The 14,538-nt window shown below is 39.4% G+C and overlaps 1 protein-coding gene across 1 annotated transcript; it reads right to left on the minus strand.

Moving 5' to 3' along the window:
• Positions 1-714: 714 nt before the first annotated feature.
• LOC133524697 (septin-2-like) lies at positions 715-14,513 on the minus strand. Its single transcript, XM_061860824.1, has 9 exons — positions 14,432-14,513; positions 13,954-14,071; positions 13,009-13,151; positions 12,496-12,682; positions 9,528-9,646; positions 5,904-6,096; positions 4,488-4,651; positions 3,866-4,003; positions 715-3,749 (listed from the first exon to the last, which is right to left on the minus strand). Exons 1-9 carry the CDS (start codon positions 14,459-14,461, stop codon positions 3,582-3,584), a joined length of 1,260 nt encoding a protein of 419 aa, XP_061716808.1. The 5' UTR covers positions 14,462-14,513; the 3' UTR covers positions 715-3,581.
• Positions 14,514-14,538: the final 25 nt, after the last annotated feature.

The raw sequence follows: 14,538 nt of genomic DNA on the forward strand, positions 1-14,538 counted from the left end.
CAGCCGCTTGTGTAACACCAGAGATGGTAACCCTGATGTGCCCTAGGACTAAGATAGTCGGCTCTTTATCTGTCACGTTCTAACAAGTATGTAAGCGCGAAAGAGACAGGTGATAAAATTGGAACCATGCTGCCACTGCTGGTTTGATATCAGAGACTATATATATGTTCACTACGTGTCCAAACGCCTAATATCTTTAATTTTAATTAAATAACTTGAATAAATCTGCTGTATCACACAAGTTTGAACCTAGACTTTATTGCGCGAGCATACGGTAAAATCTACATGCAAATATTACTTACATTTTGCATGTTTTGATAATTTTCGTCAGTGCATTGTTAAATAATTTAAAAAAATCCTCCCGCGGACGCTTCGGCTGTGGAATGAGCAGAGGTTTCCCCGAGGGGCTGCAGTTCTTCAAAAAAGGAGTGTACAGGTTTTAAAAGGGTCGGCAATGCGCATGTTATATCTCTGGTGTTGCAGGCGTCCATAGGCTACGGTGACTGCTAACCATCAAGCGGGCCGTATGCTTGATTGCCACCAACGTGGTTTAAAAAAAATGTGTTGAAATGTCAAACTATTAATCTGCATTTGTAAGAAGGTATAGTTTAATGGTAAGTTTTGACAATGATAGAATCCGTCCATTATCTAAAATATTCCTACATTTTTGCTAAATGTCAGGTAATATGAAATTAGATGATAAATAAAACAAAATTTTATTTTACGATTTTATTAAATACCTCAATCAGGTAAATATTAATTATAAGTATAAAAAATATATAAAAGGAATGAACAAATAAATGCGTGGAAATTACATACTGCCCTCTAAGTCTACACTAGCCGTTTACTGCAAAGTACAAAATGTCGTAGAGAGCATTACTAATAAAACGATTATAAAATTCATTAAAATTAATTAAATATTGATATAAATCTGATTATTATTACTACAGCGGCTTAATACGAAGCCAGGAATTATGTCAAAACGCAAAATAATTTATTGTAGTGGTAGCAAAAACTGCGTTTCCAATACGGCTACATTCATATGTAATAAACTATTTAAACATAACCGTATGTTTAATTTGAGACCTTATACTAGAGGAGTAAAGTGAATGAATCAACTTTTTAATCTCACTCGTTGCCATAGTTACGCTTACGTTTCCCAAATCCTGATTTTATGTTATTGAAATTTACGAATACATTACTTCTAATAAACTGTGACAACGACCCAAAACAACAACCCATAACAGCTAAATATATTTAAACGGGTCGCCCCTGTATTTTAAGTCGAAGATTGCTCGACACGACCCACAATGAGTCTGCGTCGATCCGCCAACGCGTGCTCCCGTTGGAGGTGCTCGTTATGGAGCGAAACATTTCGAGCAATCTTGGACAAAAAAATAAGTGATCGACCAGTTTTAATATATTTAATTTCTGTCTCAGAAGTTTTGTTATTTTGACAAAAAAAGTTGATCCGCCCGAATACGTTAACTAGACAAAACATTCATTCAAGTGACAAAATTAAAATTTTATTCTCATGTTCATTTATTTCGAGTTTAAATGTCTGGTCAACGCTTTCAAAGTCACGCACAGAATACAAACTTTTATATAAACTATTCATCATAATTCATAATACATTTGGTAAGTCGAGTGATATTTTATAACCAGATAGTATTGGTTACATTTATTATTTGGCCAATTTTCTTAAAATTAACTTATAAACAATATTAAAATTAATACGGCAATGGATCCAAGTTCTACGTTTAGCGCATCTTACAAAAGCTATTTAGTACGCTCTAATGACCACAGGCATATAAATATAAAAACTCTCACGATACTCAGTATGAATAACAATAAGAATATTTTATGTTTTCTGAAAAAACGTAGATGCTTCATTATTTCATCTTAAAATGCACAAGCGATCCAGAAGCAGTGTTGAATGTTTAAGCGGGGGGAGGAAACTAGAGCTTTCGGGCTATCTCGGCTCTGTTCGGCTGGGCATTGCTCCGAGCAATTATTAGGGTTGGCACAACTTGACGTCCCTTTGCGTGCACAACCACAGATAAGATAATTACATTAATTTTGACAAGCCTAAATAGCCGAAAGGGATAGTTCCATACACTAGAAAGGGACAACATGATTCGGCCTTGAATCGCTGTCAAACTTCGGCTTTGTAGGAAGTTTCCTTTCTATACGGTAGTACTATTATTTATTCTGTGGTTTAAGTAAAATACCGAGGTTTAAAGGTTAACGCCGCTTATCTACGTGTTTAGTCTAGAATCAACAGTAGGTTGCAGTGGCCGGTTCTCTGTGAGCGGTTTTGTATGAACAAAATACATCACAAAGCAATATTCACTAGTGAATCAAGCTGTAAGGCTGCTGTCACACCGCCGACGAGCTATACTACTCTCGCTCAAAAACGTACAAACAGTACTTATACCGAATAAAACCTATATTTATCGTTGCCTGTTGACACTGTCGAATAAAACTCTCTAATTTAAACTCTAATAGTTTCTTGCTAATCGTCGGCGGTGCGAGTGCTACCTTAAGCAATCTATCATTATCGAACCTAGTTATAATTATACGCATTCATTTTCAATTAGTAGAATGGATAATGAATGCTATAAGCGAAAACCAGATATCAATTTAAAAGAATCCATGTTCATTAGATTAGGTAAGATACAACTTAATTCGTTAAAATCTCATAGAGAACCCTGCCTTAAATGTGTGATATCGACCATCCACCACATATTATGCTAAGGCAGGTTGCTTGAAAACACTTGAAGTTCCAGTGCAAGGAATTAGCCTGGATAAAAAGAGGCGGTAATTTTATATTAACAGACTTGTATAATACGTCATTAATTCATTATTGACGGAACTTATTACACCTTGCTTTCAATTATGGAGGGTAGATGTAAGAACATTCTCTGTGTATGAAAAAGTGTTCATCAAAAAACCATAAATTGGTCGCGCCACAATATCTAGAATATTCGATAAAAAAAAAACAAATCACTGACAGAACAATTTCACGCCGTCAATAACGGCTAAGTTATATTTATGTCCTACAGCCCTCTAGCGCCACTCTGGAGATATTTGTAACTGTTATTTATACCTGTCCCATCCCATAAGAGTTTCCTCCTTACCTCTATCTTCCATACTGCCAATGTTTACTAAATTGAAATTTGACAGTCTAACTTAAATTAGTGTAGAATCATTTACAAACTGCGCACCTCTTCAAAGTTAAAAGAGGTTTATTTTCTATTTTCATCATGCCCAATGTACCAGGAGTACATGATGTGTCCGGTAGTCTACTTCTTGTTCTTGCCGAGGGTGAGTGTGCGGAGGGACTGCGCCGCCTGTTGCTTTCGGCGATTGCATTCGATGGATAGAGGTGTAATAAGCCTATCGGAATCGGGCCAAGCTATCTCAGAACAGACTTTTCAACAACAAAGTATGGGGTGTCATCATCAACGTCAAATTGCTATGAAGATATGGCACTTCCACATGTTGTCATGCCAAAGTCTACAAAGCTAGCTTGATCCGATTCAGGCGCAGGTACTAGGAGCACATGACCCATCAACAGTTTACTTCTTCTTGCTCTTGCCGAGGGTGAGCGTGTGGTGCGACTGCGCGGTCTGTTGCTTGCGGCGGTTGAACTCGATGGTTTCGTCTTCGATCTTCTTGCGGAGCTCTTCTAGACGCTTCTTCTCGTCCGTGTGATCTTTTTTCAGCTTGTCGAACTTTGCGTGCAACTGGAAATAAAAGAATTCACCGATCTTATTATAAAAACATAACGTATTTGTACTTTAGATACCCTTGACCCCTCAGGTCTGCTGGAACACCTGCAGTGCGAGGGCGGTGACATTACCTCCCGCTCGGCGTCCTTGAGCTCGGCCTCCTTCTCCTTGACGCGCTGCACGAACATCTGCCGCATCTCATCTTCTTTCTGTTGAAGCTCGGCCAGGTGCGCGCTGCGCTTCTGTTCGAACGTCTGCTGGAATGACACCTGCAACCGAAAATAAGATATCTAAATATTTTACAAGTAACGAAACAAGACAGTCTTATACGTTCGAAAAGCCTAAACAATTTATGTTTATGATTGAAACTCACAAACCAATTCGATACGATAGGCCCACGCTAATATATGTACGGACAACTGCGAACGAAATTCACTATAATTAAATAACATGAATCAAATATCATTCTGATCTCAGTGTACGTTCGAATTGGCCTTTTTGACAAACAGTAGTAAAAGATGTTGACTGAGAAATCCAATTAACTTCTTGTTCAAACTGTCAAAATACGAGTATAAAAAGCAGTGACGTCACTCGTCTGTCATACCCTAAAATAAAATTACTCGGCTTCACCTCGGCCGACAATTCCATGTGATCTGAGACATTTCTTACTTTGCTGCCCTATGTATAGGATCTCAAAGCATGTCAGGAAAGTACCAGGCTACCAGGGCAGCAGAAGCTGCAAGCAGTACTCACGGGCTTGTTGTCGGCGTCGACGTCGCTGAAGCCCATCTGCTGCAGGCGGCGGCGGCGGTACAGCTCGTAGTGGCGCGCGTGCGTCTTCTCGCGCATGTCCTCCATGTTGGTGCGGATCAGCATCTCGCGCAGCTTCACGAAGTCGCAGTGCGACTCGTTCTCCACTGAGACATTGGGGAAAAGGATCTAATTATTTTCAGTTATTATCAGTTATTATATGACAATCCAGCAAATAATTTGCCCGACCAAGTCAGGTGGCTAATTTAGAAGGTGTTGTGATATTAGATCACAGCAATGTAAAAGAACAATATCATATTAAATAGTAAAAAAACCTTGAACGCTGTAAATGTTAGAGTACATTCAGTTATTAAATCAGCTGTCGGGAAAAATATTCTGTAATACAACACTGGCGTGAATTGAATAGAATGAGAAATCCCCAACCTGCACGGTGCCCCAAGGGTTACTGCCTCGCTCTGACCGTCTTGTTCCCAATCTTGATCATGTCCGTAGACCCGAAAACGGCAAAGGGCATGTGCGAGTGCATTGAACCCTATACTACCTACCTTGCACAGTGCCCCAAGGGTACTGCCTCGCTCTGACCGTCTTGTTCCCAATCTTGACCATGTCCGTCGACCCGACCACGGCAAAGGGCATGTGCGAGTGCATTGACCCCTATACTACCTACCTTGCACAGTGCCCCAAGGGTACTGCCTCGCTCTGACCGTCTTGTTCCCAATCTTGACCATGTCCGTCGACCCGACCACGGCAAAGGGCATGTGCGAGTGCATTGACCCCTATACTACCTACCTTGCACAGTGCCCCAAGGGTACTGCCTCGCTCTGACCGTCTTGTTCCCAATCTTGACCATGTCCGTCGACCCGACCACGGCAAAGGGCATGTGCGAGTGCATTGACCCCTATACTACCTACCTTGCACAGTGCCCCAAGGGTACTGCCTCGCTCTGACCGTCTTGTTCCCAATCTTGACCATGTCCGTCGACCCGACCACGGCAAAGGGCATGTGCGAGTGCATTGACCCCTATACTACCTACCTTGCACAGTGCCCCAAGGTACTGCCTCGCTCTGACCGTCTTGTTCCCAATCTTGACCATGTCCGTCGACCCGACCACGGCGAAGGGGATGTGCGAGTTCATTGACCCCTATACTACCTACCTTGCACAGTGCCCCAAGGGTACTGCCTCGCTCGGACCGTCTTGTTCCCAATCTTGACCATGTCCGTCGACCCGACCACGGCAAAGGGCATGTGCGAGTGCATTGACCCCTATACTACCTACCTTGCACAGTGCCCCAAGGGTACTGCCTCGCTCTGACCGTCTTGTTCCCAATCTTGACCATGTCCGTCGACCCGACCACGGCGAAGGGGATGTGCGAGTTCATTGACCCCTATACTACCTACCTTGCACAGTACCCCAAGGGTACTGCCTCGCTCGGACCGTCTTGTTCCCAATCTTGACCATGTCCGTCGACCCGACCACGGCGAAGGGGATGTGCGAGTTCATTGACCCGTTGACTTCGGCCACGGACTCGTCGTCGGTCGGGAACGCGTAGATCTCCACGCCGTTGGCTTGGAGCTCTTGCATTATCTTTGACTGGAATACGAAATAACATATACACTAAATACTTTTATATTTATAATTTAGCAAAACGGCAATTGATTTTTGCGCCTATATCTATGAACACATAATTCGTTTGCTAGACTATATTTCTTAATAATTAAAATAACAGTTTAGTTGCCCGATTTATTGAACCAGTTAAGCGAAACTTTTATAAAAAAAATCTAAAAGATACAACAACAACAAAAGCATACACCACAAACTTTTTAAGTGTTGTGGAATACATAGTCCAAGTGACACTCATGCTTTCAGCTAAGGTTTATATTTGTTGTATCAATAGTATTGGTGTGTTTGTGACATTTTTATATTATAATATAACAGATGAGCAGATGTTTGGGGGGTTAAATTGTTTAAATCATCAATTAATGACGACCGGTTTGGCCTAGTGGGTAGTGACCCTGCCTACGAAGCTGAGGGTCCCTGGTTCAAAAAGGGCATTTATTCGTGTGATGAGCATGAATATTTGTTCCTGAGTCATGGGTGTCTTCTATGTATTTAAGTATTTATAAATATTTATATATTATATATATCGTTGTCTAAATACCCTCATCACAAGCCTTATTGAGCTTACTGTGGGACTTAGTCAATTTGTGTAATAATGTCCTATAATATTTATTTATTATTTAATTAATAAAATAAATTTACATTAAGAAACCAAACGTAGGTACTTATTATAATATAAAAAAGTTATTACGATTGTACATTAATATCAGAAATCAGCCTACATTACACCCGTTCATAAGAAAGGCCCAAAAACGGAAGTAACTAATTATAGGCCAATCTCAAAACTCTGTATACTTGCTAAAGTACTTGAAAAACTAGTTTATACTCAAGTATATGCGGCAATTAAGAATTATTTTAGTCCTTTCCAACATGGTTTCCTGCGATGTAAGTCTACCGTTTCTAATTTGATACTCCTTAATGATTATGTAACTAAAGTCATGTCTGAAGGTAGTCAAGTAGATGTAGTTTACACAGACTATAGTAAAGCGTTCGATAAAATTGACCATAAATTGCTAATCCTCAAGTTAAGTAATATGGGTATTCACGGTGATCTGTTGCGCTGGTTCACGTCTTATATTGACAATAGGTCGCAAGCTGTTGTCATTAACAACTATGTGTCTGGCTGGGTAACTGTTCCCAGTGGCGTTCCTCAAGGATCGTTGCTGGGGCCTTTGCTTTTCAATATATTTGTCAATGACATCAGTGATTGTTTCCACACTTCCAAATTGCTATGTTTCGCTGACGACATGAAAATTTTTACCAAAATTAATTCATTGGATGACTCTGCTCTTTTACAAGATGACCTTACACGTCTTGTTGCATATTGCCAGACCAATAAATTAGATCTAAATGTATCTAAATGCTTTACTTTAACCTTCACTAGACAACAAAGTTCAATTCCAACTTCGTACAAGCTAAATGATCATGTGCTTAAATCTGTGTCATGTATGAAGGACCTGGGAGTCACCCATGATTCAAAGCTTTTATTTGATACTCATATAGATAATATAGTAACTGGTGCTACCAAGACTTTGGGATTCATAATGCGTAGTTCTTTACATTTTACCCAAATTAAAACTATAAAAGTTCTTTATTGTACATATGTCAGAAGTAAACTTGAATATGCGTCTCAAATTTGGAACCCCAGTTATAATATTTACATTAACAGAATAGAACGTATACAGAAAAAGTTTGTAAAATACCTCTGCTTTAAAATGAAAACTCCTTATAATTCATCCAATTATGAGAATATTTGTAAAAAACATCACCTTATCCCACTACATAAACGTCGACAGATTGCAGATATTACTTATATACTTAATATTTTAAATGGTAACATTGATTGTCCTGAATTGCTCGCTAAGCTCTCCTTCAATACTCCATCTAGGTCTAAAAGATACTTCCCTCCCCTCTCAATTCCTTTTTCATCACGTAATTACAGAAAGAATAGCTTTCTACTACGAGCTGGTAAAAGTCTAAATGAACTAACGAAGGAGCGGGATATAGACGTTTTTAATAGCAACATCACAACTATAAGACGGATTCTAACAGACAAATTACTTGAGTGAGCGAGTCGTATGTGTTGGCATATTATTGTATCGATTAACGTATTAAGATTACTAATAAGTTTTGGTTTCTTTGTTCAGTATATAATATAATAAGTATTAATATTTAAAAATATTAGTGGTAACACGTTGTAAAAAAAAAATAAAAAATCTAGTGCTAACCACCAATTATCTGTTAACCTGTTGCTACCGGTGGGAACCTATAATTGGCTCTTTGTTATCTATATATATAACTATTGTACAATCTATAGCTGTTGGTTCTCCGAACAATAAATAATAATAAAATAATAAATAATAATAAAATATGCGGAAGGAAGTAATTTATTTATTTTTGCACGTTTCCTTGCATTATATTTCGCAATCACCTTCGAGGTTCGAGGTAACAATAGTATAGGTTTAATTCATATTTATGTATTTCGTCACGGTCACAGGTTTTACAAGGGGCTCAATATCTACCTTTTTCCAGCACTTCAATATCCAAATCAACTTCATTTGAAGCTCGGTGCGTGGGTCGCGGTGGCCCATGTATTAATATAGTAGTATAAACTCTTTATTGTACAAAATACATCAAAAATAATATACCATTAGTAAGAAGTATAAAGGCCAACTCATCCCTTTGAGGAATCTTTTCCAGTTAACCTTTGAGTAGATGAGAGGGGAGAGTGAAAAGAGTACCAATAGCCGGGTCCATACAGAGCGAGCATATGCGCGAGGCAATTTCCTCGCGCACAAACCGGCCAGTGTAGACGTGCCTCGGCCGAGGCGGCGCGTGCGTTTTCCTATATCGCGGGTATGCTCGCTGTGTGGACCCGGCTATTGAAGTATTTTTTAAAGGCAAATTTATATACTTTGTATAGGTACCTACCTAGGTTGTCTCTTTCTTCGATTTTATTTATAGTTTTAGGTGTTTGCTGTTGTCTTAGAAAATATATTGTGTATATAGGCAGGTCCACACAGAGCGAGCATACGCGCGGGGCAATTTCCTCACGCACAAATCGGTCAGTGTAGACGTGCCCCGGCAGAGGCGATGTGCTCAGGCAAGGAAAACGCGCGCGCCGCCTCGGCCGAGGCCCGTCTACACTGGCCGGTTTGTGCGTGAGGAAATTGCCTCGCGCATAATATGCTCGCTCTGTGTGGACCCGCCTTATAATTAATTGGTCTTAAAATTCTACTTACTCTGTTGCACAAAATAATATTTAATATTTGTTCTCATGGTAACAACGGTGTATTACAAAATTGTAATTGTAATGTACACCTTTGTGTCTAGTTTCTTCATGAACACCAGGTTGATGTTCAGACCAAATCAAATCCAAACTACATGGCAAAGTAACCAGTTACCTTGAACTTCTGAAGCTCGGTCTTGGAAATGGTGTCGGCTTTGGCGATGATCGGGATGATGTTCACCTTCGTGTCCAGTTTCTTCATGCACACCAGGTCGATGGACTTCAGACCGTGACCTGGGAAAATAATAATATTGATATACAACTCTAATGAACGACAAACAACATTTATTTAGCAAATAGGAATTTACACATCAAGTTATTAAACACGCAAAAAAAAAAAAATTGTCAAATATACTTAGTCAGATCATAAGTTCTGTCACAAAGCCTTTTACTGATCAAAAAGTTATAGGTACAGATCCCTTATTTTTCATATTCAGGTTTCTTTCGTTGTCACTGACCAAACCCTAGGGGCAAACAACTTTTACTATGGGGCCAACCCCGAAATCGCGAAAAAAAACAGCTGTTAGAAACTGCTGAAAGCAGCTGAAGCTGGGAGAAACTGACTCTGGTTCACCGAAATGTATAAGACGGCAGAAATGTATTGAGAGCTTCGTCTATATATACATTTGTTCACTGGTTTCCTACATAAAATATGACACCATGCCTGGAACGTTAATATATGCAGCGATTTATTTATCGCCAGTGCTAATCTATTGTTTACCGTACAAACACGCCATTATCTTCGTTACAAACACAAGTACATACACACAGGAGCATTGAAATCGGCTCGGATTATAATGTCCATAGAATGTGACGTTTTCATTGCTCTTCAGTGTAGTAAAGGTTAATAACAAAAAAAATGTGACTGAAGAAGAGGCCAGAGTCCAAGAAAAGAAAAATCGTTGACAGCTGAACTAGATGGCACCATACAGTACCACATATTTTAGCCGCTTAAAAGTTGACTCATATTTTTTTGTATGCACGTCAATGTATTAAAATTGAAAGTCCTTAAAGGATCCTTGCGCGTTGGAGGGGCTGCCATCTTGTGGCCTGAATCGGAAACAAACATGATGTACATTGACACTTCACGCCAAAACAAGTGCTGCTATCTACACGTCTCGTACGTTTTTTATGCATAGAAGGTACTGCCATCTTGCTGGGCTACATTGGAAGCACAAACTTCACATTAATTCTCGCGCCAAAAACTCTGACGTCTTCTGTGTTGCCCCCTACAGTTTATGCACACTCCCTATTATTAGCCATCACTAAGTACTGGATTTCAAAATGGCGGAACACCGTTAGACGCTATGTTATTGTCGTACGCAGTACGCACGCACTCTGAATAAATATGCCAAGTAATATAAGACCAGTGTCAAGGACACATCAATATTTTAGTGGGCAAGTGGCACGGAGAAAGTAATACAATACGTGACGTGAAACTAGGCAGGATAATACGAAATCGAGGATTGATGTAACGCTAGCTAACAAGGGACGGGACCCCTGATTTATTACCAAACCAGTTATACATCCGCCAAGACGAGCCAAGCGAAGCGCAAACTACCTAACTTTTCTCGAAGCGCTTCGTCGATTTTTTTAACCCTCATAATTTGGATTTTTTGGCCCCATAGTAAAAGTTGTTCAGTATGACCTACATATTCACCCCTCAGTTTGGTCAGTGAAAACAAAAGCATTCTGTATATGAATAATAAGGGATCTGTACCTATAACTATTTTTGTCAGTAAACGTCGTGATAGAGAGACAATAGCGTTTCCTTACGTTTTCTGCAAATGATTGTCATCTCGACTAGGCACCCAGGACACACATTACCTATTTGCTACCCAGATTGTACGGAATTCGACATTTGATCAGGCCCGCTGCTTTAGTTTAGGGTTCGAGACCGCATCCGAAAAAGCATGGCGTTTATGGGGAAAAAACATGTCGTTCTATATAGTTCAAGCGATTCGGACGTGCTACTTACTTCTGAAAATGGGTTTTATTGCCAATACTGTACCTATACAGGGTAGAAAAAATTAATGGGCCCTGGAGGGAAAGTGCCATAAAATCATAAGTTAGCTCATTTTACTTAAAGGAAACATTCTTTTATTTTTCAAAAGAAACAAAACTGCAAAGGTTTTTAAAAATTCGCTTGTTTCGCCAGGGAATCAAACCGACTAAAAATTAAAAACATACTAAATATTCAATTTCATGGATATTTTGTATATTGACATTAACTGTATCGACTAGTGGAATCAAATAGTGAAAGTTTTTATTTTATTTTTTGTCAGTTCTATTAATGCAGTTCATTTCTTTTCAAAAATAAAATTTAAGCTAACTTAAGGTTTTAAGGCACTTTCCCTCCAGGGCCCACTATTTTTATCCACCTGTATACCAATAGTATTTCTGTGAAAAAAACCTTTTCCTCTCCAGGTTGAAGGTCAGATCAGATGGCAGTCGCTGTCGTAAAAACTAAAGCGTCCTTTATGTTTAATTGTAACTACCCAGGTACTCACAATTTGACAAAGATTAACCTTAACAGAAGCTTATTGTGTCCGAAAGGTCAAATGAGTGTTACAAATAACTAGGCGCCTACCATAGACTGGAATGAATACACTCTCATTGGGTCCCGAAAACACCTGCACCTCACTTTATTTCATTCTGATTTCAAAAGAATGTAAACATACTAATTATTTATTAGATACAAATTCCATTGGGCATCGGGGACTAACCGCTTGACTTACGTTGTCTCGCGCATAACTCCTCATGTCAAGCGCGACTACAAGTTATAGAGTCGCCCACGAAAACGCTAGTCACGCTAAGCAGTCATTTAAATCTTGCACCAAGATTTGAAATGCATAAACTAAATAAAATTTCGAGTAAAAAACCATCAGGGCAGTTGTTCCCACTTAACAAAAACTGCCAAATTCAGGACCCATCTCTAGGCCGTCTTAAAAAGGGGGGCATAAAATGTTATTGATGAAGCGCAGATTTCCTGGTAGTTTCAGGGCCCACTCAATATGCGCTCGCGACCCACCAATGCGTCGCGATCCATAGTTTAGGGAATGCTGCATCAGAGCATCACTAACCTGTAGGACAGATGAAGTAGAGGCACACATGCAGGCGCGAGTCATGGTATGCTGGCAAGGAGCGCTTGATCTTCAGCTCCTCCTGGAGATAGGCCTCGAACTGGGCATCCAGGTGGTCTACGACGGCCTTGAAGCTGTCTTCCTTGTTCACCTGGTCTCCGTAGCCCACTGTGTCGCAGATCGTCAGCTGCAAGAGAAATGAGTTTGTAGGTGATTCTAATAATTATAGGTTAAAGGATAAACACCTCATTCAATATTAAGGGAGAATAAATAGAATTTACCGATTTTCATCAATACCTCTTAGCAGAAATCATATATTTTGGATAGTGACCACAAAAGGCTTTTATAAGATTCTATGTTTATCCATTTAGCATGGTTTGACACAAGTAAAGGGGTATAGAAATAAATTCAAAAAAAGTTTTAGCATCTTATCTTGATTATTTAGTGAAAACAAAAAACATGTTACAAAATGTCATCACCTTTCTAAATCACATCATGGGAAGATTTACCCACCTTAAGACGAACATTTGTCTCCTGCAGCTCATACGTATGTGCCTTAAGCTTCACTGTAGGCAAGTTGTGTGGGCTTGGAGCTGACTCAAAGTTGGTGTTGAACAGCGAGTCCATAAGGGTTGACTTGCCCAGTCCTGTCTCGCCTGTGATTAGATACAAAACAGATGGTACAGGATCTTTACAGTCAACTCAACTAAATTAACCTGTTGTGAGTCTCTATTTAGGGTTCCTAGTTGACTATGTAACCCTAAACAGGCTTGCCGTAAAAACCTGAAGGTGATATATTTTTGAACGGTACTATATAACTCACTTATGTTTATTCCCTATGCCTTAAATATCTACATTTTCCAACACAAAATGCTGAAGCAAAGGCTTTATTATTGAAATAAGTTAAACAGTAGAAGTAGTAATCTATATTAAACCCAAACAAATTAGTAGGTGTTTAATGAGCAGAGAGTTATAAAAAGTAGAAAGTTAATTTAATCTTAATCTAAAATGCGTCCCACAGCTTATAACCATTTGTATGTATGTATGTCACTTTATTGCACATAAAATATGTATATGTTATGTACAAAGGCAAACTTATCCCTAAAAGGGATCTCTTCCAACTAACCTTTGAGAAAATGTGAAAGGCTTAAACACTAACAGGTGAAAGACAAATCAATATGAACAGTAGCAATATGATTATTTGTTTAGATCATAATGGTAAACATTTAAACTACATTTGTGTATCAATCCAAACATATGCAACGCAGCTCTTATCAAATTCAACTTGAAATACATGCCAATAGGATTCCTAGATTAAATGTAATATGCATTTGTGCAATTGCACCCACATTACCAAGGCGCCATAAAAGGCAAGGAGGTCACGGTTTCGACAGAGATAAGCCATGGATGTTACTGTACGTGGGTGATTAGTAAGAGGTGCAATGAATCACCACTCACCTATGCACAGGATATTGAAGACGAAGCCGTTCTGCACGCTCTTGTTCACCAGCTGGTCAGGCAGGCTGTCGAACCCGACGTGCCCCGACAGCTTCAGCGTACGCAGATTTTGTTCCATCTACAAAAAAATACACCTATAAACCCAAGTTTCACCGACACTACAATGTAAAACAAAATGTAGTTCAAACGTACTAATTACGCGCATAGGATGTATATTGTTTGCATTCCTGCATGCGTACGGTTATGCTGTTTACCATTTTGCTCCAGTTCTAAAAGTTGAACGCTAACTGACACACAATTAAAGCAGTTTTCTGTTGAGGAAAGGAAATGGAGCAACGCCCAAAGAATTCATCTTGTACGTCGTATAATAACCGTTCACTACACTTTTTCGACATAAACATAAGGAGAATTTCGTTTCAAAGTGAAACAATAACAACTGATTCGCTAAACAAACACAATATATGAATTTAAAACTCACTTTCGGAGGTTCGACATCCATCGCCGCCATGTTTACGGTAACGACTGAACGAGTGTGAAGTAAAATTCAGTTGGTTTGGCATCCGTGCGCGAACTTCACTTCGCAAT

Source organism: Cydia pomonella, chromosome 14 (genome assembly GCF_033807575.1).
Source record: "Cydia pomonella isolate Wapato2018A chromosome 14, ilCydPomo1, whole genome shotgun sequence".
Classification (NCBI taxonomy): Eukaryota; Metazoa; Arthropoda; class Insecta; order Lepidoptera; family Tortricidae; genus Cydia; species Cydia pomonella.